Consider the following 23864-nt stretch of genomic DNA (forward strand, 5'->3'; position numbering starts at 1 on the left):
GTTCCTTCTACATCTCTTTAAAAGGAGAAGCAGGAGTAGCAGAAACCCTTCGTACAGAAGATTCTAGCGAGTACCTTCAACTTGTGCAACTTGCTAAAGACCAAAGAGCCCTGCAGGATGCTCGACGCGTCAGCCACGCTGCGCAGAGTTTAAAACTGCTCGTGCAGTTTAAACGACACGAGGAGGAAAAAAGCGATCGAAGCTCTGCAGCGTACCCGTGGCAACGAAAGCCAAACATCCCGTGGCTCTGGTCCGATTCAACATCATCAACTAGCATTAAAAAGAGAAACGTAAAAATAAATGCTTGTGAAAAGTTACATACGTGAAAACTGTGTATTGAAACAGATACGCCTTCATGCAACGCGTCACGTTTTTCAAATACTGTTTAAAAGCTTCTCCAGGCGCTGACCCAGCATCCAGGTACACACAGCGGGGAGACTCCTGACATGTTTGGCATGAAAATCCTTCACATGTTCTCAGAAGGATCATTTTCTCAGGTGCTGCTCACTCTGTAACATCATCATCATCAGCGAGGAGAAAGCGATCCGAGGGGACGCGAGTTGTTTCAGTGTTTCTGCTCTAAACCTGGCAGGTGATTTGTTCATCAGGCTCTGAAAATGTGCTTTATTACTTGATTTGCAAGTCTGGTTTTCACACTGGTGAAACGTGACAACACAAAAGGAGAAATAATTATGAAAACTTCACAAAGTCACTACATTCACTCCTACAGCACAACTAATGCTGCACAAATTGCACTGCATTTACCTCTCGGACCATTTCCTCAACCGTTTCCTTTTCATATTTATTCTGAAATATTACACATCCCTGACATTTCTCTCTTTATTTCCCTCTTTTTCTTTTCTACCTGTTCTCACATCTTTCTCTACCTTTCCTTAACCTCCCTTTATCCAACTCTTGATACACAAAAACCTTTCTGATAAAATCTACATGTTACATTCTTTTGCATTAATCTCAACATTCAGGTTGGCGGACCTCCAGCCTCGGCCACACTGAGAGAACCGCAGTCCGCCCGATACCGAGATGTCATTTTAGACATTTAATCTCCATTGAAAGTAATACTGCTGAGCTTTGTGGTGTGAAACACAGATGTTATGCAAGGCTTTAACTCTTAGTCACACTTAACTTTTGCTAAGTGGCAAAATGGATCTGCATTATGGTGCGGCACTGACAGCACTCTGAAGCTCACTTCATGTTCGAGCAGTGATGCCTACACCGTCGGGTCACTGAACCGTCCTTCAAATCCAAAGCAGAGCGCACGGTGCAGAGTAACAGTGAAAGCGACCTCTATCCCCGCTCTGCAAAAAGCTGCCCAAAAAAGAAAATCCTCTCTGTCCGGTTTACTCGGCGGGGTGGAAAAGCAGCTCAAACAGCTCCAACACATCAGAGACGCGTTAAAAGAAGGCAGAATGAAAACAGCTCCACCTGTGGAACACCTGGTTACCTTGATTACCCCGACTGTGTTATTGTCATCCTGCCTTTTCCGGAGCTTCTTGCAGGATGTCGGAAAATCAAATCACTCCACACAGGTGGACGTGTCTGTAAAACGTAAGCTCATCATACATTCACGTGGAGGTCTTTTTAAATAAAGCGACCATCCATAGATAATTTCCAGTTCTGCTAAAATAAGATATTTCGTACTTCTTAAGCTGCTTCGAAACGCAGCAACAGGGTCAAACAAACGCGGAGCGAACCACGGAGCAGACGTGGGCTCCGCCTCGTCCTGCACCGAACAGCGAGGACAGATCATTCGTATAGTGCTGCTCAGTGTGATTCACACGTATCAATAACTCTTTTTGATAACACAGGATATGATCAGATTACTCATGAGGATGAAATCTGCTGGTATTAGTGGCATGATCCCTGATTGGTCACTTCAGACATCGGCCGGCCTCTAAAGGAGTGTTTTTGTTTATCTGGAGGAATAAAGCGTTCCAGAGTGCTGATTGGAGCGCTGTAATGTGCAGCCATTACTAAGAGAGGAAAGGAGGAATGTTTTGGAAGAGCGGAGGCGCTGCAGTCCCATCTTTGCCCACGTGAACGGTCGGATCTCGAGAATAAATACGGTTTCATTACACAAACATAATAAAGAGTTATTCATATCTGCATGAACCTGCATCTACAGTCAGTGTTAGTGCGTTACTTTAGCTTGCATTCGTGGATATTGTCCTTTATCCTGCTGCAGCAGCGGCTGTGAATGTGAGCTTAATTTAAATGGATCCAATTACCTCTGCAGCCCTGACAGATTCTTACAAGATACAACTTAATCAGAGTACAGTGAAAAGTAAAAACATGCTCATTTTAAACTCTCCGAAGATTCAAAGCAATTTAAATGACTTCAAACAACAAGACATTACGCATCCTCTACTCTGTAATTAACCTCCTTTACCTTACCGTACACTCCTACCAGCACACACACAGTTTGATACTGACGGGGATTCGGATCATCGCATTATGAGGTTTTAACTCTGCTTCAGTGGAGAGCTGAACGCAGGAAAACTGCGTCTATGAAGACGTGACTTTGTGCTTATTGTCATGTCAGGACTCGATGTGTCTGCACAGTTGCAGTCACGCCGTCTTCTGCTTTGGGTTTGTTTGCTGTTGCTGTCCTCCTCCCTCCCGAGTAAAGCCACGCTGGTCTGTACCGAGCTCCCACCGGTGCCTGTATCCAATCAAACATATTCTTAAAGTTACAGAGGGCTGTGCCGGATTGCTCGAGTACAGCGGCAGAATTTTATTCATTATTTATGCAGGAAGAAGCATTTTAGAGCTCAGCATTTACCTGAAATGGTCTCCATCCACAAATCGGCCCTACCTGTAACCCCCACCCCCAGTTCCACGTGTCATCGTGTCGTACCGCAGTCCCCGAAGAGGCGGGGTGGGAGATGGGGGCACATCCTGCCGCAGGGGCCCTCTCTGCTGAGAGCTAGAAAACAACCTTGGATCAAAGAACAGCAAAATACTCCGACATGGAAAAGAAGGAAGAGTCAGGCGAGAGGGAAGACATACTTAAAAAGAGAGATGAAGATGAAGATGAGAGGCAGTAAGCTGAACGATGATCAAATCTGCAATATGATCGGTGCTGAACCCCAAAACTGCAGTTCCCGCGATCGGCCACTTGAGGCTGTGCACGGACGTCAGTCACACTAATAAAGGTTTGGGCCTCTCTGGCTAATTTCCCTGACAGGTGTGCAGGTGATGTTTTGTTTAAACGTATTAAGGCTTAAGTTTAAGGGCGTAGCTGCTTTGAGTGACCGGTGGATGCCGATGGAGGCAGCTGTAGCTAGCAGCCGTCTACTGAAGGCTGTTGGTGTCTTTAATGTGGTTATCTGTCAAATAATTTGGCTTTCGTTGTGACTATTTGGACTAACAGGCAGCCTGAGAAGTCTGAGCTCTAGTTTTAGTTTAGCAGGCAACAGCTCATAATCTAGAGCTCCGCCCCCTCGTCCAGGTACGCTGCACTGGAATCACAAAACCAGCACAACAGCATCATAGCGGTACGTACAGTACACATGCAGATCTTGGTATGAGGGTACTTTCCTGCGTATAATTACCTAGGGTGGGGGTAGTAGCCAGGGTCGATGCCTCGAGGGTCTCCTTGCCGTGGGTATGGCTGACCAGGTGGGTAGTTGGGGTAAGATGGGGCAGACTGGGAGGTGGGGTAGGATGGTGCCTGGGGGTATCCCTGCTGGGCGTGTGGAGGCCCGGGGTAGGGACCTGACCATGGCTGCATGGGGTAGTCAGCTGCATCTAACGGACCTCGTCTGGAAAAGAGAATTTTATGCATTTAAGAGAAAGAAATTTGAGAGCACAATCAGACTGAAGCAAAGAAACCGCCGGATGTTGCCATTGGTAACGTTGCATCCTTAACCGGTCAGTCATCAGGCAGACACAGCCAGTGGCTGGACGGTTCAAAAACTTGTTCTGGGGAAAACTCCACGACTGAGCTTGTTTATAGTACGAAGCGTCCTTTTTTCCAACTGCTGAGAAGTCGCTCAATGAACCGGACCCGGCCAAACACAGGAGGAGTTGGCTCAGAGTTCACTGCTGTGTGACTCCGATGGCCGTGGCAGAAGAAGAGCCCTGACCATTTGTTGCTGTTTTCGTGTAAAATCAACACAAATACACGAACAAAGAGAACAGACAGTGTTATGAAAGATAATCAGAGGAATAAACACGAGACCCGAGCACAGACGCAGCGTTAACCTCCCGCTCTGCCCCAGCGCCTTCACAATAAAACAAATAATCAACCAACCGCTGGCACAGCGCCGTCAGAGTGATGCTCCCTTCACGTACCTTAGCAAAGAGCCTACCATCAGCTACCGCACTGAATCTGAAATATTCAGGAAAACCTGCTGAAAACAATTTGTTGCAGGCGACAGAGAAGAGAGAGGGCGAAGCACGCGCTCAGCTCGCGGCTCATCCCGGCCAAACATCACATAGCAACAGAATATAAGTGACACGGGACAGTTTTAAGTAGGCTAGGGCTCAGTTAACGCAAGCGAAGACACACGCACAGCTGTGGTAACCCAGCCGCGTCCCGTGAACAGATATCGATGTCCTGTGCCGGGGAAAGCGAGTACACAAACACATGTTGTCCACATAGCAAACATTACGAGGTATTAGATTTTATCTCTCCGTCTTTCTGTCTCTTTCATTTGTCTGCACGCATCTCTCCATCTACTGCAGGACATCCATGATGTATTCATGTTTATCATATAAATATATATCTCACTGAGTCAGATGGTGGTCTCTATGCTGATGCTGTGTGTGTCAGGATGGGTGGTCAGCAGTGGGAAGTGTCTAACTAACTGCATGCCCTTCATGTTTGGGATGTCATCTTCTGCCCCTCCCGACTCCATGGTTAGCATGTTACACACACACACACACACACACACACACACACACACACACACACCTGTCTTCTTCGCCGTACGTCGCTCCGGGTCAGCGTCTCAGCCGGACGGCTCAGATTTCTCTGCTTTTAATGGCCGCAGCCGTTTTGTCTGCTCTTCTTTCTTTCACGTCCGTCTTCTAGCCGTCTGTCCATGTGTCTGTCTGACTCCATGTGTCTGTCTGACTCCATGTGTCTCTCTCTCCCTCTTTATGACCACAGTTCACCAGGCTGCAGGGCTTGCCGTTCACCCCTGAGCCTGTATACCTGTGCCCCGTATCAGTCAGCCCATCTGTCAGTTAGCGTTTGGCCGCCGGACATGATAATGTCACAGAGGCAGAGATAAGAGCGGTGGAGAGGTAATGGGGGGGTGAAGAGGGCAGGAAAGAGAGAGATAAGGAGGGGGGCAAAGTTAAGAGGAAGGTACGGGAGATGAATAACAGAGATAAGACGAGAGATGAGGATCAAAACAGGAGCTGGAAAACAAGACATCATCTCTAAGATTAAGATGATGAGGAGTGATCAACACGCTTACATGATCACTTTACTGTAGTCTGGGTATTTTCTTATTTAGGGCTGGGTGGGGGAAGATTTTAGGCTGTCAAATTAGAGAACTTAGTGTCACTTTTTATCAGAAGCTATCAGCTTCTATTTGCAACAAACCTGCACACAGAGAGAAAATCAGATAAAGCAGAAAGGAGCAGAGGTGATAAGACAAAGATGGAGTAAATAAGCACAGGTGGAGGGTGCGGGGTTTACGCAAATAGTGCCGATGCACGGCAAAAAAAAAAGTAGGAGTATCATGGAGTAATCAAGGTACCGCTGTCTGAACACAGACAGAAAAATCAGCTTCACATTTCAGTCTGGAGAGAAAATTCAAACGTTTCCTGATAGACGAGAAGAATTTTTTTATGTTACAATTAAAATGACAAAAAGTGCAGGTCGTCTGGATCAGAGGTCCCAGACAATATTTCACGGACCGGCCTTTAAGATGTCGTGGATAAATACAACAAAATAAAATGATAGGACCGAGACACAAACGGTGGGATTTTATAAATATAATAATAAACATGAATTCACTGTGTAATTGTGTAACTTTAATAGCAGCGTCCTGAAATGCACCAACAACACTGAGAGTAACATCCTCCTCTCGGGTCGCTATGGTAACGCAGAAATATTTCTTTCAGAATAAGACGAACAACTACAACACGGGAAAGACCCGGGGAAACCGAGTTAAGGATAAAAACCCTGAAAACCACAAATTTCACACCCGAGCCAAACGACCCACGGACCGGTACCAGGCCCGGGGGTTGGGGACCGCCGGTGTGGATGACACGCGAGTGATAAAGGGTCACGGTGCGCCCGACTGTTCTGTCCACCGACACTTTGATTCCAACTCTGTGGCTTCTCAGTGGTCCCAGTTATGAATGCGCACTGGTTCGAATGGCTCTGTGCAGCTGAACTGACTGCTCACATTTCTATCTCACGCCTCGACTCCAAACCTTTGTTCCTCCAGCAGTCGAAGACGGAGCTACTGGAAACCACGAGCGGGGATTTCTGAGGTTTACTTGTATTGGTTTTGTAAATGAAATTTAAAAACATTGAACACACACACACTCTTTGTGCTTTAATAAAGGAAAAAAGCATCGTTTGAATAAAAGATTCATTCGCTACCAGTTAATGAATACTTGAAAAATAATATTGTGATCCCCAGTGTGTTATGAGAGTTTCCATATTGGGAACGGGGCAGAAATCCAGTGGTAATCTGTAGAGAATCCACTGTAAATCCGGTGGCAAGTTTGGAATTCTCCCTCCAGGAACCCAGTCAGCACCGCGCGGCAGCTGGGGATTAGGGAGCGATGTGGATGGAACCCGTTACTGGCATGCATACACACACCCAGTATGAGAACTAAAACACTTATGTAGACATGCACACAGTGAGAACATTTATCATCAACACACGAAAGAGGACAGGCGCGCTGTTTAAATACAGCCCGTAACTCCTAATCACCCCCCTCCCGAACCCCACGCACTCTGGAGGAGGCAAATTGGCACACAGCTGGAGAAGAGTTAAGACCAAACGAGGGGCTGGTGGTCTCTGTGTGTGTGTGTGTGTGTGTGTGTGTGTGAGAGAGAGAAAGACAGATGAGAGAAACAGATGTAATGAATGAGAACAGCTTCCTGGCTCATGCAACAACTAGTTTAACATAATTGAGAGAGTCATCAAACCAAAACGAGGAATTGAAAACATTCCAGGCAGAACAGCGAAGCCGCTGAACGCTCAGTTTGAAGGGAAATTCAACTATGTAATACCTGTTTAGAGATGACTTCCTTAATGCTGTTATGTGGATAGCGCGCTCACAGTTACACGGGTCACATATTCAAAAGGATAATTGGAAGGATTTCTCTCCGTGTCTGACAGTAATTGGGAGTAATGTGATCCTTACTAATTCCCTGGCATTTAAGAGATTTCTGATGGATTTCAGGGGAAACAAGGACTTGTTATATGTCATCTGCACCTGCCCCGCTCTCTCATAAACACACGCTTTCACTGACTCTTTCTAAAAGGGCTGCTCACAGCTGTTCGGCTGCTGCACACACATGCACAGAGTCATCTATCACGCAGGCCTGCCTCTCAGCAACTTTTAAAAACAGAGACAAGATGCAGCTTTGTGTCACAGCGCATTAAAAAACTCCTGAGAGCCAATGACAGCCACCGCGTAGATAGATGGCCTCAATATAACCGAACACCGGAGCACAAACGGCAGCGGCTCGACGCAAGGAGTCGCAGACGGAAGCTGAGGTAAAAAATAAATAAAGGCGGGCGGGGAGGCGAAGAGTAATATTTAAAGTAAGCGAAGGAGAAGTGGAGGAAATGAACTAGCGAAGCTTTAATTCAGTTATATCTTTATGAGTCTTTACAGAGCCGAAGCCTCACTTCGTGTCGATATCCACTTGAATGTGATTTGAGATTTTAAGCCGGGAAAGCGCTTCATATTTTCAAATTGCATTCAACAGTGTCAGATTCTTTGTCAATGAGAGTCGTGCTATTTTGACAGTGTGGTAATAAAACAGATTAATAGCTCAAATTGTTCTGCGACTGCTGTCGTAATGTCATTTCGTGAGTCGCGGCGAAAACAGAGCTGCCGTGGTTTAATGTTGCCGGAGTTAAACTAACTTTAACTTTGTTTCATCTTCCTAATGCGATACTTCATTACGAAGCTTTAATCACAGACGCCGCCGTCCAAACAATGAGGCAATAAAAGCTTAAGTGGAAAATAATGAAGGGCGGAGAAATATCTTATTATCTAAGGAAGGCAAGAGAAAGACAGTAAAGCCTGTTTATCGGAGGACCGATGGAGGAAGATACATGATTTCGAGTTGTTTTATTTTTGCCAATTAACATTTAATATTTAAAACTGTTTTAATATGTTTAGATATTGTGAATTAAACGTGTATATTACCCACCAGTGGGAAGGGAACGTGGCCCAAACATGTTATACAGCTGCTTCTTCTTTGTAAGGCCAAAAGCTGCATTTCCTCAGCTACATATTTACATTATAAGGCTAATGTAGCTGCAGAGCGACCGTGCTGGCTGTGGAGCCTTTTCACCGTAACAAATAATATGGCACATCCACCTTACACATGAAAGCTCCCCAGTTTGAGACTGGGAGGAGTCAGTGAGGCTGGTGTTTACATATTTATCCTTATATAAACTTTTATAAATAAATCAAAGTTAGTTACACCTGTCGTAATGACGGCTGAAGCTCTGACTGCCTGATAATCCTGAAACCTTTAAGGTTTCTGTTTCCTTTACATATAGGCAGTGCCCCTCCCCTCACTCTGATCCACAGGGAGTAAAGGTCACCGCACACTTAGCTCAACAAGTGCTTTTACACATTTGTGGCATAAATACGTAAGCACACGAGTGCTTCAAAAGCCAATTATTTCACCTGTGGTGGGGCCCTGAGATGTAATCATGAGTTTCTGTCATGCATTGTTAGTTATTCCAGGAATAGAGGCACCGAGATGCTGATACGGTCCCGGGTGTACTGTGTGCAGTGGCGGGGCTGCAGAGAAATCTGTGAAAAACTTTAAACTATATTTAGGCAAAAGAAGGAAGCGTTCAGAGCGACTGGCAGACATCTTTGTTTGACTAAGACCACACGAAGCTGCTGTGTGAGCAAACCGCACTGCTGCAGGTAAGTCGCTGAGAGCCTGACAGAGACTTGTGCCGGTAACACCGTAATATGTTTCCCTGCTGTTGGTTCAGCTGTGCCGGTGAACGTCTCTGAGCTGGTCTGAGGGTGACTCCTATACCTCTCTTGACCTCTGACCTCTTGAAGTCACATGACACTCCATCAGTTCCCACCAAACACTTAGAAGATGGGGTCAAAGGCTAAGCAAGGGTACTGTGAACCAGGATTAGGGGGCATACCGTGTTCATAGACATAACACTGGAACGTGTGACACCATTTGCTAAAGCTAACAGCCAGCTGGTTCACGTCTGGGTGACACAGAGCAAAAAGCTTTCAGGCGATTTCACTGATAAGTATTAAAAGCTGCCACATGTGAGCTTGATCACATCATTCTAATCACTAACCCACAAAATCTTTAGTAAGTTTTAATCTACAGATTGTAGAGTTTCTACAGTTTTGTGTTGTTTTGATTTCATTTTGCTTTCAGTTTTTATTTTTTTGAAAATGTTCGATTTAGTTTAGTTTTATTAAACTAGTTAGTTTTAATAAAACTCATATTAGTTTTATTTCTTTTACAAAATGTTGAAAACTTTTTAAAAGCAGTGACTCAGTCTCGTCCTCATCAGTAACATTGTAACCAAACTAGCAGATGCTAAAACGACTAGTTTCCTCTGTAGTTTTATTTTATTTGAATTCAAATGATTTTAGTTAAACTTCATGATTGTCAAAAGTTGAGCTTTTATTTTTATTTAAGTTAACTAAAATAAATAAATGAATGTAGTTAACCAAAAAGCCTCAGTTTCTGGTTTAGTTTAAGTTAACTACAATAATCTTGGTCAGTGACAGTTTTATAAACGGTGGGTTACCCAGAAGTGACAAAACACTTCATACAGCCACAAATGACTTTGAAGTGTTTCCAGCTGCTTGGTTCTAAAACAGAAAGTCTTAAAAATCATCACATACATGTTTTATAACACATGTTTGAGATAAAACCAGCAGGTCAAAAAGTCATCTTATTTCATATCTGCTTCCTAGATGTGATGTAGCGTAAATACAAACCAACTCTATGACAGCTTTAAGCAGAGCAGCTGTCCTCTCAGCTGTTAGAATTAAAGGTAAGCTGAGTTAAAAGTCTGCATGAAGCTGCACATCCACCTGGTTGATGTTATTTTCTCACTACACTAAATTAAGCACTGCGCTGACGGTGAGCACGAGAGTTTAGCTGTGCAAAATCTCATCCAGCTTAAAGTTGGTTGACATGATGAGCCCCACCCTGTGGCTACAGATCAGCATTAATATGGAGATATCGACACAGACGATATGAAGGCAGCAGCAGTGTTAGACTGTTTACGCCCATCAGAGGAGACTCTTCTGCAGTAAGACGAAGCTCGACTTGGTGCCGTGTTTTCATCATTTATGCCGAGTCTTATTACAAAAACAACCGCCAGCATTTGTATTCAAATGTTGCATCGTTTCAGTGCATAAAGAGGAAAATGATGCGAACACCCGAGGTAATCGCACTCCACTTTGAACGAGTCGCCGTGTTTAGTGACCCAAGTTGTCGGAGGGCAGCTGAATGCAAATACTGAACACATTTAAGTCAAGAGGTTGAAAAAAAGAGCTGAAAACGTGCAAAATAAATAAATAAAAAGAAGACGTTTTTTCACCGGGGACCGTTTTATCAACTAAGATGAAAAGGATTTATTTTGTTTCAGGACCTGCCTACTAATTCCACATATCCTGTGAGGACCTTGCATTCGAGTGAAATTTGTGTTAAGAGTACCAGCTGACAGTTTACAGGCAGAGAGGAGACCGCCGAGGAATCACATGTTCATCTGTATGCAGAGGAAGAAGCAAAGAGCAAAGGACAGAGGAAAGGTAGATGAATGCAGAGAGGATAAGAAACCACGTAAACACAAGACAAAGAGACGCACACAGAGGGCCACAACAGACAGGAGAGGGAGGGAGGAAACAGGAGGCAAGGGGGAGGGAGAGACATTAACTGTTAAATAATGAGGTATGAAGGACAGGCAGGTTTTCCAAGTTTTAGTCGAGCAGCAGACAAAAGAAATTAAAAAAGAACAAGAAAAGACCTCACATCTAAAAACTGTTGAAAACAAGTTGCTGGCTTCAAGTACGAGAGGCTGAGGCTTTCAGATGGATGAAGCTGAGACAAAAAACATGAAAGGACAGAAGAACGGGGCAGAAAATGAGAAGGGGGGAGAAGAAATGTAAGAGAGGAGAGCAGAGGGGGAGGGAGTGATTAGGAATAAGAGAAAAAAGAAAGAATTAAGGCGGAGAAACAAGTGCTGCCCTCCAGAGAGCCAGCATGCTGAAGGTCAGCATCTGCAGAGAATAATGGGACCCACACACACACACACACACACACACACACACACACACACACACACACACACACACACACACACACACACACTTCTTCATGTTTCAATGAAACTAAGCACCTTTCAGGGGCTACGATCTGTCTTTGCCAATAAATTTCTGTCAAGTGTGATTAATCCTCCAGTAAATCATGCATGAATTACATGCCAGTGTAGGAAACTAACATGATTACATTCCCCCGTGCATGTGTGTATGCACACAGATTTAGGAAATATGCCTCGTGTGACTGCGAATGTGAGATAGCGCATAAAGAAATGTACTCATTAGCTGAACTGATAAAAGGGGGGGCATAAAAAAGGCAGATGAAATGAGAAGAAATGGCCAGAGCAGGTTAAAAAGAGGGCTAGCAGGGAGCAAGTGAAAGAGTGCCGTAACACACTGAAGCACTTAAAGTAAAAAGGGATGAGGAAAAAAGAGACGGAGGGAGAGGGGGGATCAAATTAGAGCACAAAAAGTTTTTAAAAAGATGTCTTTGCAAAGAAAGAGAAACAGTAGCGAAAGAAACAGAAATGAGACGAGAAAAGGACAGAGGAGAAAGCCATTAGATGAAAATGAGAGGAACTGAGGGATGAGGGCCTTCCAGATGGTAGGAGACTGTTGCCTCGGAAACACAGAGAGGGCAGAACAATGGGGATTTGGAGTGGTGTTTCGCATCCCATCATAATACGGCCGTGCCATTTGGAAACGGAGCGACAAAACTGCAGCCAAGAACGAAAGAGGCTGACAATTTACAGCAGGCGGCTCCTCCGACGAGGAATCTGATCAACAAGTCAAATGTGCGACGAGCTGATGGAGCCGGCTGATGATGTCATTCACACCTGACGCTCGCAGACAGACCTCGTGTCATCGGCCGCTTTCTTTCGGACTCGGAGCTTCTGCAGACTCGGAAACGCTCGTGATGTGTGGACTCGGATGAAACTCATCGGTGGTTTATCCTGTTTCCTGCTCGGCTGTTTTGTTGTGAAGCAGGTGCCACAGAAACACCATCTTACTGTAGATGTAAAAAGCTCCAGATGATTTTCTAAGAAGTTTGAGCAGAAAACACACATGTATGTGTTTCATACTTTGTCACAGTTTCATCAGATTCTTTATTAGCATATTTTAAAAAACAACGACACTTCTGCACCTAGTTTTAAAACGAGTGATAATTTGTTGATGTTTACATTAATAATTTCAGAAAACATATGATAATAGATCTGTTTACCACATATCAGTACATCTGTACCTACAGAAACGATGTACATGTTCACAAGCTGTAATATTAGAAGAAATGACAGCCCGAGCGTGGAGAGCCCGAGCTGGAAGTCGTAAGTCACGTTAAACGGTGCGATCCGAGCCTGCGGACGCTCTTTGATATTCACCTGTGTAGCGGCCATAAAGACAGACTGATTACACTCGCAGTGAAACGGCCGTGCCCGTCTACGCTAGCCAAAATCACTCAAAGTAAAGACATTCAGTTATAGCAGGATCGTATATATAACCACTTACAGCCAATATAGTGGCTCACTTGCTGAAACATAATGAAATGCATTACTGATAACACCGTTTCCCATTCAGAAAAACAAAACTGTCTTCATCTCCCATCTTGAGTTTCCCTCAGCAAAGTAATCGTTTCAAGCTGAAGAATTTTGCCCGTTGCAGGACCACGGGGAGCATGAAGAGCAGTTTTAAAGTCAGAACAGACACGAGTACGGTCATGTGAGATTCAGATGCACAGAACTTCACGTGAGCTCAAACCGCACGCAGACTCAAAATGCTGCACGCTGCAGTTAAAATAACAGAGAAGAAGAAAACACTTTTAATGATCGTTTAACTTTCTAACATCACTTTGAAACTGGAGAATTCCTCCAGCAGCGCAGGACCGACAGATGGTCAGCAGACTGTTGCCAGATGTTAACATTTCACAGCTGCAACAGTAAAAATTTATGAAGTGCGGTCCATCTTCTTGTTAACACAGAAGTAAATAATAATGTATATGAAAGCCTTTATGTGCTGATGATACAGATGAATGATTAACCACTGCAGAAACACTCTGACTCCACAGAACGGACGCTACCTCGCTCAGATAAGACGCGGACTCTGAAGAAAAGCTTCACTCGACGAGCGCAGCATCACTTAACCTCAGCTCGACCCCAGGACACCCCAAAATCTGTTAAACATCACCAGCTGGGACCCGAGCGGGATATTTCCTCCGTCACCCCAGAAGTGTACACAAATGAAAGCACATCATACTCATGTCGTACCCACCTGCTGGTTCTGCAACACATTATGGGTTATAACCCAACATTTTACAGTCAAAACCAGAGCATTTACCAACCAGCGACCACGTCAGGAAAGCTACAAGTTAGGAACAAGAAGGGGTCACGAGAGAAAAAAAACTCCAGGAGGGGGAAGGAGGGGAGGCACACTATGAGAGGCAGGGTCTTTCTTTGAATTCCCAGCATTGCTAACAAACAAGCGGCGTCTCGATGAGTCCAGAGAAACACAGAAAAACAACTGGACAATGGAGTGGATTATGCAGCAGTTGTAAAGTGGTCTGGGAAACTCTTGGGCCTCGTTGGGAGGTCTCCTCAAGAGAGGTGGGGAAACAGAAAGAGAGAAAGAGAAGTGAGAGACACTCCCCGTTCATTTCCTTGTTGGGGAGAGGGAAATGATATTCAACAATGTCCTTTTCACCCCATCGTCAGAAAACACAAAAATGAGAAGTGGAAGGGAGGAACGAGGAAGAAACGAGGAACAACGGCTGAAAGACGTGGGAAGATACAGTACAACATCTGCTTTGTAATTACCAATTATCTAATTATCATTATAATGAGGAAGTGACGGTCTCTGTAGTAACCTGAACAACAATTCTGATTGGTTCTTTTAATCTAATGAGAGCAATAACGAGGACAGATCGGGGAGAGCGTTTGGCGTCTGGGTCAAGGCTGGTTTCTGCACAGCTGAACTATAAACACGAATCTTTAGAAAGAGCGAGGAGAAACATGCAGATTTATCTGAATACTACAGGCTGAAAACACCGTCGAGTAAGGTCTGTTCCCTTATATCTAATTATTTTTAATAGGCAACTTGACTTTTGTGTAAAGTATATTAACCATTGTTCGTTTTCTGCTTCATTTTTCTTTGTTTCCAGTATAGAGAGCAATCAGAGCAATGCAGATACAGATGAGTCAGCTGTGGCCCACTCATGGAAGGGATGCAACCTGCTAATGCTCACCATACACTAACTCTGATAGCCATCTACTGACCTTGGAAAGACTGAAACACACAGGAGGTGCTGACACACACATATTCATATATACACAAGTGCATATACGTGATTTTTTAAAACACCATATTATTTTATCCTGGTGGAGTCAGAGGAGGGAAAACGTCGGCTGGAGTCTGCAGCAGGGCCAAAGCTATGACGACTGTGTGCATTATTGTGCATCACTGCATTTGAAATGGTTGCATTAAAGTCTGTGTGTTGTGACTCGCAGTCTGTTGCTGGCTTCAAAGTGACTTCAGTGCATTCAAAATAAAATAAAACAGAATTCTGCTGTTTGTGACTGAATAGAGTTCATTTGGCAATCAGGGTCAATCGGTTTGTGCTAACACACCAATCACAAATCTTTTTCTATCTACATATACTTAGATTCATACATAGTCCAGTCAGTCATTCAGAAATTCCTCCATAAACTTAAACGTAGTTGCTGGAAGACGGCGCTTTCACTGAAAATCAAATCACAGCAACAGTCGCCTCAAGGTGCTTTATATTGTAAGTACCGGTGCCATGATGGCACCGGTTCTGACATAAACGGTAGTAACCAGACCGAAAAGCAGCGCACATTTCGGTGCTTTATTTCGGTGCTTTTTTTTCCTGAGCTGTGACACACTTTAGATTCTAGCCAATCATTTTACGTTTCCGAGGATAGTAGGCGGGCCCAGGTAGGTACGTTCTGTTAGAGCAGAGCTACAGATTAAAAACGCCCAAGGCGAAGCGGTCAAAGTCTGGCTGTACTTCACAGCAAAATATGCAAACTCAGCAGCAACAAGTGCTTTAAGCTGATACTGTGATACTGTCAAAGGAGGTAACACCTCGAATCCGATGAAACACCTGGCGACGCATAGCGTTTTTTTAAAAGCCGAAAAATGCGCCGTATTTGATAGCTTGCTGCGAGACCTCACACCGAGCACATCTACTGCGGGTGTGGTGCCTGTTATCGGACGCGGAGTTAGCAACATCCCCCAAAAACCCGAAGAGGAGAGTCCTGGCCCCTAGCCCTGCCAGTGTAGCAGAAATGATGAGGATGATGATGCAGCAGCAGCCGTTCTTCTCTGCGTGAGTAGCTTAATGTTGTTCGTGTGTAATTTACGTTGAGTAGGCTAACCACGTTATTACATTAATGCATGTAAGGTGAACTAGCAAACATCATCATAGCTACATGCGGCTGTCCTCTTGTTTGATGGCAGATACTCCCTTCACCCTGGCCAAAAAGGCTAAAATGACCAAAGAAAAAGTGGAAAACAGTTAAACATGAGAGGTTTTTGGACAAAGTTTGTGTTCTCCATTCTTTAAGCACCGGCACCGTTTCAAAAGTACCGGTTTGGCACCGGTATCGGATAAAACCTAAACGATACCCATCCCTAATTGTAAGGTCGACCCTACAATAATACATACAGAGAAAAACCCAACAATCATATGACCCCCTATGAGCAAGCACTTTGGTGACAGTGGGAAGGAAAAACTCCCTTTTAACAGGAAGAAACCGCCGACAGAACCAGGCTCAGGGAGGGGCGGAGCCATCTGCCGTGAGAGAAGGAAGACAGGATAAGAACCAGAGTCCAGTCCGTCCAGTTGGGTTGAGTCTCCAATTGCAAACAGACGCGCTGCAGAGCAGTTAGACTGCTAACTGACTCAGATTGACTTTAATGTTTAATGTCGGGGCGACCGTGGCTCAGGGGGGTTGGGAAGCTCATCTGTAACCAGAAGGTCGCCGGTTCGATCCCCCTGCTCTTTCCTTCCTGGTCATTGTGTCCTTGGGCAAGACACTTTATTCTATCGCCTACTGGTGTTGGCCAGAGGGGCCGATGGCGCAATATGGCAGCCTCGCTTCTGTCAGTCTGCCCCAGGGCAGCTGTGGCTACAACTGTAGCTGCCTCCACCAGTGTGTGAATGTGAGAGTGAATGAATAGTGGAATTGTAAAGCACTTTGAGGGCCCCGAAAAGCGCTATATAAATGCAATCCATTATTATTATGTTTTGGCAGTTTTTCTGTCTATAAATTAGACAGTGACCAGTCAATGGACGGCAACCTGGTGCCACAACTCCATTCAATCAGTCTCCAACAGTAAAGAAACTGAACCACAAACTTGTCCTAATCGCACAGAGACTGACGTTCTGGTTTTACTCTCACGCCGTTACATGTGAGCGGCACAGAGATGGTGCTTTGGTTCACTAACATAAGTGTGCAGAGAAAAAGTAAGATGGGAGCAGAGACGTAGAAGAAATGTTGAAAAAGAAGAAGAAGAAGGGAAAGGGGTGAGGGGAAATTTCAGGCACATGGCAGTAGGAGAAAAGTTTTAAGTGAAAGGACACACTATTCGGTCCTTCCCTTTTCCAAATCTCTCAACTGTTCAAGGAAAAATGTGATAATTAAGGGTGATATTTTGTGAATATCAAGCACAGACCATTAAGTGTCAGATGCATGCTGGTTTAAATGGGCTGCAAGTTTCTGAAGGATTAAAACGAACTAGATGAAGATCCTGGAATAAATACGACACACATTAACATTTGCCATTAGACTGGTTCAGCATAATAACAGCTAAAACACTGCATCACAAAGTCGCTGAGCATGTATGAATTTTGAAAGCCTAACCTGACGTGGCCTCTGTGATCTCTTGATTCACTTTTTGGGGTTATTCTAACCTACGAGGTTCAGTTGTATCTATTTGATTTGATTTTAAACAAGATTTAAAAGCAAGGCAGCGTCAGTGTTTTTGTGTCTCTTCCTTCCTGATGCTCGGGTTGGTGTCTAATCATGTACAGCTAACAATGCACTGACCAATCACAGCCCCCTTTGCGCCACCTTTATGCGAACTTCTCATAGTAGTAAACATACATGAGGTTAGGCCACGCTCCTTAAAAGGAATGGCTCTCTAGGTAGCGACAGGACCGCTCCAGCGCAGGTTTCAGTTTCTCTCATTAGTTACAGCACATGTTGTCAGATAAACGAATGCTTGGCTTGAGGAATCTGAGCAGCCCGAGAATGGATCACGTTTGAAGTAAAAGCACGTTTAATTAGTGCTGTAGTCTGTTTATCTTTTGGTAAATATCATCACAGTGAACAATTTTATGGAGTACCAACATATACAAAATACCCCGAGCAGCCTCCCCTCCTATTTCAAGCAGTGACATTTGCTGACAGCTTGTTTGGTAAAGTGTTTGTGCTTTAGGCAGGGAAACATCATCCACTGCTGGGTCATGTTTTAATTTTAGAGCCATCAAAATCCTGTCTAACAGCGCACGCACGCACACATTGACATAATGTACTCAGTGCTCCGGCTGACTGATGTTCAGTCACACATACAGTACCTTTATAAGCAGCCGCTCTGCTCTCTGGACTCTACCCACACATGCACACAGGTATACAGGAATGCAGACATTAGATACACACAGCCTGTCAGCTATTTCTGGGACAGTCGCAAAATAATATGTTTTCGTAAGGTCAGCAGCAAGGATGCAGTTTCCAAACATGATCTCGGCCTCTCTAGACGCTGAAATATCTTTAAAGTTAAGTGACAGCAGAGGAAGAAGTGCAGACGGAGAGGCTGAGGCAGAGAATCACACCTCTATCTGACTTAAACCTCTGAAAGGGGAAACGTTTTCAGGTTGACTTCAAATATGAGAGGTTTAATATACAATATTGGAAATCTTTCATGAGAGATCTGGAAGAGCAAGGGGTGATTCACACGAATGTAAAAGGCCAACTGATTAGCCATAATCAGTGACCGATCAACAAGCCTGTGATAATATGGCTCTCTTTAGCTTGTGTGTAGCTAACTGCATGTAGCAACATGACACATAAATCAGTAGAAATCAGTGTAAAATCTAATGCTTGTCTATGGTTTCTTTATATTTTCTAATCCCACAGTAGTAGCTGGTACTCTGCTGGGGTCTGCCAGAGCAACTGCACGCTTGATTTATATAGCGCCACCTACCTGCAGCAAAGCTAATCGCTACCTGAGCACGGAAAGGACAACACTGCTGTGCATGTGCAACTCTGCACTCAGCAGGAGACACGAGGGACAGTTTATTTATCTGTCACTGCAGCATGAAGACAAACTAATGTATACCGAGCACAGCTGAACTCATACACACAGTGATGTAGTCCATGGATATAAGAGGGACGGGTAAAAACGAATAAAGGCTCAGGCACACTAGGGTAAAAGAAGACCCACTCCGTGCAGCTTGGAAAAACGGGTGGCTTTTTGGAGTCGGTGACTGATTGCGAGTGGTTGCAGCAGCCGCTTTTGATTACAAGGCAACTGCTCGGGTCACAGATTAGAGAAGGATTCAGATTCAAATCATACAACCAGGTTAACATCGATGAGCGTGTCTCGTCTACGACGCGCCTCTGTGACTCGGTTCAACTGGTTTTACTCCCATATGAAAGCGAGGGATCTGAGCACCTGTGCTGCCGTCCTGCAACAACTACGTCACAATTTCTGGAGGAATTTCTGAATCTCAGCTCTACGAGGTCCTGGCTGGATGCAACACGTGCAATATTGTGCAGCTTCGTTGCAGTAATTCACTGTCTTATCACACACAGACTGCATCTAACTGCCACTTTGAGCCCCAGCCAACTTCACTGCACACAGTCACAATAACGTTGGCTGCGCTGCGATGTCCAAACCCTGCTGTGACTCTTAATCCCTGCTTTTCAATGTGTGACGGAACTGACCAGAAACAGCAGGTTAATTAACAGCTGGGGCTTCTGTTTTTTTACTTTATCTGCTCAAAACACTAGAAACTGATCATTTATGTTTCTTTAAAAAAATGTAGATGTATGTAGCAATTCTTTACTTAACAGGTTGGACCAATTTCCAGATGTATTTTTATCACATGAGTCACTGTAAGGTTTCTCAAAAGCCCCAGGTCCTCGCTGTAGTTCGTCTGATGCAGTAATCCGTCAAACGGTCTTGGGATCGTTACCACGCTGAAAGCTGGAACACTGTTGGAGCCATTCCCATGAAAAGTATCTCGCAGCCTCTTACAAACATGATGCGTACGTGTAAAATTGGCGCAGTATTTACGGATTACGGCGCATGTGTGCGAGTGCAAACGGAGATGGGGTGTACTGTATGTGAGTGAGTGTGTGTCCAGTTTCCCAAGGCTTTTTCAGATACCACAGCCAGACCTCAAAACTATCATCACTGTTCTCGCCTCCATCTGCCAAAGTCATCACCCACACACACACACACACACACACACACACACACACACACACACACACACACACACACACACACACACAGAAGAGGTGTGAAATAGCCATCCTGCAGTATTTTAACAGGGGTGGGAGCCCGACTATAAACGCTCTAAACTTCTGTCATTCCACTTAGCTTACCTCGTCTCTCTCGCTCTTTCTCTGACTAACATCCCCCCACGAACATTTGTTGGTCTGCTGAGGTGTCGTAGTCAGAGGCTAGAAGGAGCTACTAACAACTAGTCTGTGTTTTTACTGCCAAAGTTTACACTTTCATTTTCACTTTAAAAAAAAGTTTTATATTTAGAGATGAGGTTATGATACACTGATACCCAGCCTGCTAAAACACATTACTGCAGCGCTGTTCCTCTCGGGAAAGCAATGAGAAAAAATGACACTGAATAAAGTACGTGTGGATGAGTAAGACATCAGACATGAGCGGGAGGGGAGGGAGAAGGTCCCGGGAGGGGAGAGTCTGGGGAAAAATAAAATGTTAAGATAGCGAAGGAGCGAAGAAAGAGGGGAGAATTAAAGCTGAGGCCTTCCTGAAAGAGAAAGCGGCAAATAAAAAATAAGATGCTGAAAACCGGTAGTGACTGATGATAGCCGGAGAATGTAGTTTAGCTGTGATTGTGTTTCACATTGAGGTTAACGTGTTTAAATAGCCAGCGAACAGCTGCGCCTTCGTACATGCTCCCAGCAAATTATACTTTTGCACAACTGCGGCCTTCCAGGGGCAGCAGGATATCTGAGTGAATCAGAAAACACATAATGAGAAATAAATGGAAATAATCTTTCAAGAATTGATGAATATACTCGGGGAGCTGCTATTGTTCTTGCTGTTGGCTAATGTTAGCAATATTTCATGCTGTCCAGGGAGCAAAACAACAAAATGCAGAGTAATATAATAAAGCACAGTTGAGTGTTTATGTTTCCCTGTTTTAAACGTGAGCAAAGTTTTCTGCGGCCAGAAGGAAAACTGAAGTCTAACACTTCAGGTCGCTAATAACACACAAAACTATTTTCTTAAATCTTCTTAAAATTTAATGTGAAATTTCATAGAAAGCTGTAGAAGTGGCCCAACAGCTAGCTCACTAAACCCCCGACACATCGCAGGCTCTCGAAAAGCCTCCGAGCACATGCTGAAGTAACAGCAGTTTGAAGGGGGAGCAGATCGGTTTCCAAGCCTGTACACAGCTTGTTTTCCCAGGGGAAGGGGGAAGGTGAGGTCCTGGCTGAGGCACAGCCCCCAGAGACGAATGGCTTAATTACAGGAAGAGAAAAGAAGGACAGCAGAACACGCAGCAGTGATGTTCATACAAATGAAGGAGAAGATGCTGTACCTCGGTAAGGAGGCATACTGGCGTTCCACCTCTTCATAGCGTGGTGTCAGACGGTGATCTGCCCCTCTGCCCGGCACCTGGCGAACAAAAGCAAACGGGTGGCAAAGCCTTCAGTGACCAAGTCTGGATATCGTTCATGTAAAACTGGCAGGAGTCTTTCCTTACATACAACTAAACTGCGAGTCTAAGCATGTGCAAAGCGCACTTTCTTTGCATGTGTGTGTGTTTGTGACACAGGGGTAATGTAGGATCGACAAAGGCCAGTTATTAGGGATTTAGAGTTTCGGTCTTCTGAGGTTTTTGGGGGGTGGGAGGGAGGTCTCCATCCTAGATTAGGTTACTTCAAAACAGGATGGAGTTGTCTAGCTCATGCACACGCACACACAGTCAAAATCACACACAGTCGCGTCTCATCTCCATACTGGGGAAAAAAAGGAAAAAGCTTAAGTCAAGCTGCTGACAGTTCAATCTCCTGTTTCCTCATCTCACTGGCTCTCTCTGTAACTCGCACATCTCATTTTTTCTTCCGCCACTTATTCCCATTCCTCTATTTTTGCCTGTTAACCACACACACACACACACACACACACACACACACACACACACACACACACACGCTCCTTCAGAGATTATCCCAGTCTATTCTGTGGGTATATTCCAGCTGCCGGGGCGCTCCTAAAACGAGCCGACTAAACCCCAAAAGTCCACACACACACACACACACACACGCACACACACACACACACACACACACACGCCGGTTATTCATATCTTGTGGGGACATCTTATTGACATAATGCTTTCCCAAGCCCCAAACCATGAAAATGAATGCCTAACCCTGACCCTAAACCAAACCATGACCCAATTGTAACACTGACACTTGAGTCTCAAAAATATATTCAAACTTGTGGGGGACCAGGATTTTGGTCCCCATATGGGCTGTTTGTTCCCACAAGTATAGTAAACTTTCAAGTTTTGGCTCCCACAAAGATATTAATACACACACACACACACACACACACACACACACACACACACACACACACACACACGTTGGTTATTCATATCTTGTGGGGACATTTAGCTGACATAATATTTCCCTAGCCCCTTACCCTAACCATCAGAAATAAATGCCTAACCCTGACCCTTACCCTGAACCTAACCATAACCCAATTGTAACCCTGACACTAAAACCACATTTTGAGTCTCAAAAACGCCTTCAAACTTGTGGGTCCCCATTAGGGCTGTTGGTCCCCACAAGTATAGTAAACTTCCAATTTTTGGTCCCCACAAAGATATGAATACACACTCACACACAACCATATGCACTTGGTCTCCGTCAGCAGCCTGGATGCTGTTGTGTGAGGTAAGAAAGCGTTTAGCATTAATAAAAAGAAGGAGCTCCTCCTGTGTGTGTAATGTTGAACATGTCGTCTAAATCACCTTCACCCCTGTAAAATTCAGCTTTTGTGAATAATTCACATTTCCATTGGATAAAATTGCGTAACCCGTAACCATTACTGCGCCGCTGACGAGACATTACTGTACATCATGTGCACATTTTGAAGCCATAATATTTTGTTACAGTAGGGTGTACAGCCCGTTCCCACACAGTGAAAGAACGAATAAGAGGCTTTATACCAAAAACAGCATAACAGAATGAGGGTGAATTAAATGTGTACGTCCCAAGTGATGGAGACAAAAGGTTTTATAGAAAACTAGGTTCTTCTTTTCTCCTCGTGGCGCCCAGAATTAGATATTACAGACCGCAGCCTTTTCTTCTTTTTCTCTGCCTCTCTTCTTTCTGCATTCCAGGGAATGATGCCAGAAGGCATATAAAACAGATTTGCTGGCCCGGCTTTCTTTTTGAACACCTGTCTTTATAGCTTCAATATCTCAGGTAGAGAGACAGCGGGATATTAAGAGGGAATAGAGAGGTGGAGCAAAAGAATGAAAAGGCATTAGGAGGAGAAGAAAGGTGGAAAGAGAGATAGAGCGAATGAGAAGTAAATGAGTTAGAGAGTAGGCAAGTGTGATATAGAGAGGGGGAGTGATATTATGAAGCCATTGAGCGGTGGCGAAAGGGGAGGGGGCCGAGATGAGAGGTGAATTATAAAACAAGGGAGCGAATGGGGTGAAGATGAGGGCGACAGACTGGAGAGGTGAAAGGGACATTAAAGACACGATTTAAACAAGACGTTAAAGAGGAAACTAGAGACAGGTGAGGGTGAAACACTGCATCAGCTCCTGGAGGCTGAGGTGAGAGATGAGTAAGGGAGAGGAAAAAGGGCACGGTCATGGAGTGGAAGCAAACTTCTACAAAGGTGGTATTATTACTGTTATTATTATTATTTATAAATCAAATGAAAACACCAGAGTGTCCATCTCCCAGTGCCAGAGTATAACTGGCCACAGTGTTGAATTAGAAAATAACTCTAATATCCATTAAAGACAACAGGCTGAGCTCCATTCACCAAGCTGTCTGCTGGGCTTCAGTCACTCACGCAGCAGAGTCAAAGCTTCCTAACTTCATCTATTT

At 44.5% G+C, this 23864-nt stretch overlaps 1 protein-coding gene across 5 annotated transcripts in view; it reads right to left on the reverse strand.

The window, feature by feature from the left end:
* Positions 1–851: 851 nt before the first annotated feature.
* The window catches only part of LOC146557277 (partitioning defective 3 homolog B-like), a 224139-nt gene continuing 201126 nt past the window's right edge, over positions 852–23864 (reverse strand). For all 5 annotated transcript variants that reach the window (XM_085250599.1, XM_085250598.1, XM_085250597.1 and 2 more), the window contains 4 exons: positions 21326–21402; positions 3573–3782; positions 2801–2944; positions 852–2680 (listed from right to left, as the gene is read on the reverse strand). In XM_085250599.1, coding sequence (XP_085106725.1) covers positions 2830–2944; positions 3573–3782; positions 21326–21402 — 402 coding nt within the window. In that variant the 3' untranslated portion in view covers positions 852–2680; positions 2801–2829. The remainder of the gene's footprint in view (positions 2681–2800; positions 2945–3572; positions 3783–21325; positions 21403–23864) is intronic.

Source organism: Mchenga conophoros, linkage group LG16 (genome assembly GCF_057382185.1).
Source record: "Mchenga conophoros isolate Kocher_MC1m ecotype Shallow Benthic linkage group LG16, M_conophoros_male_GT1.1, whole genome shotgun sequence".
Lineage (NCBI taxonomy): Eukaryota > Metazoa > Chordata > Actinopteri > Cichliformes > Cichlidae > Mchenga > Mchenga conophoros.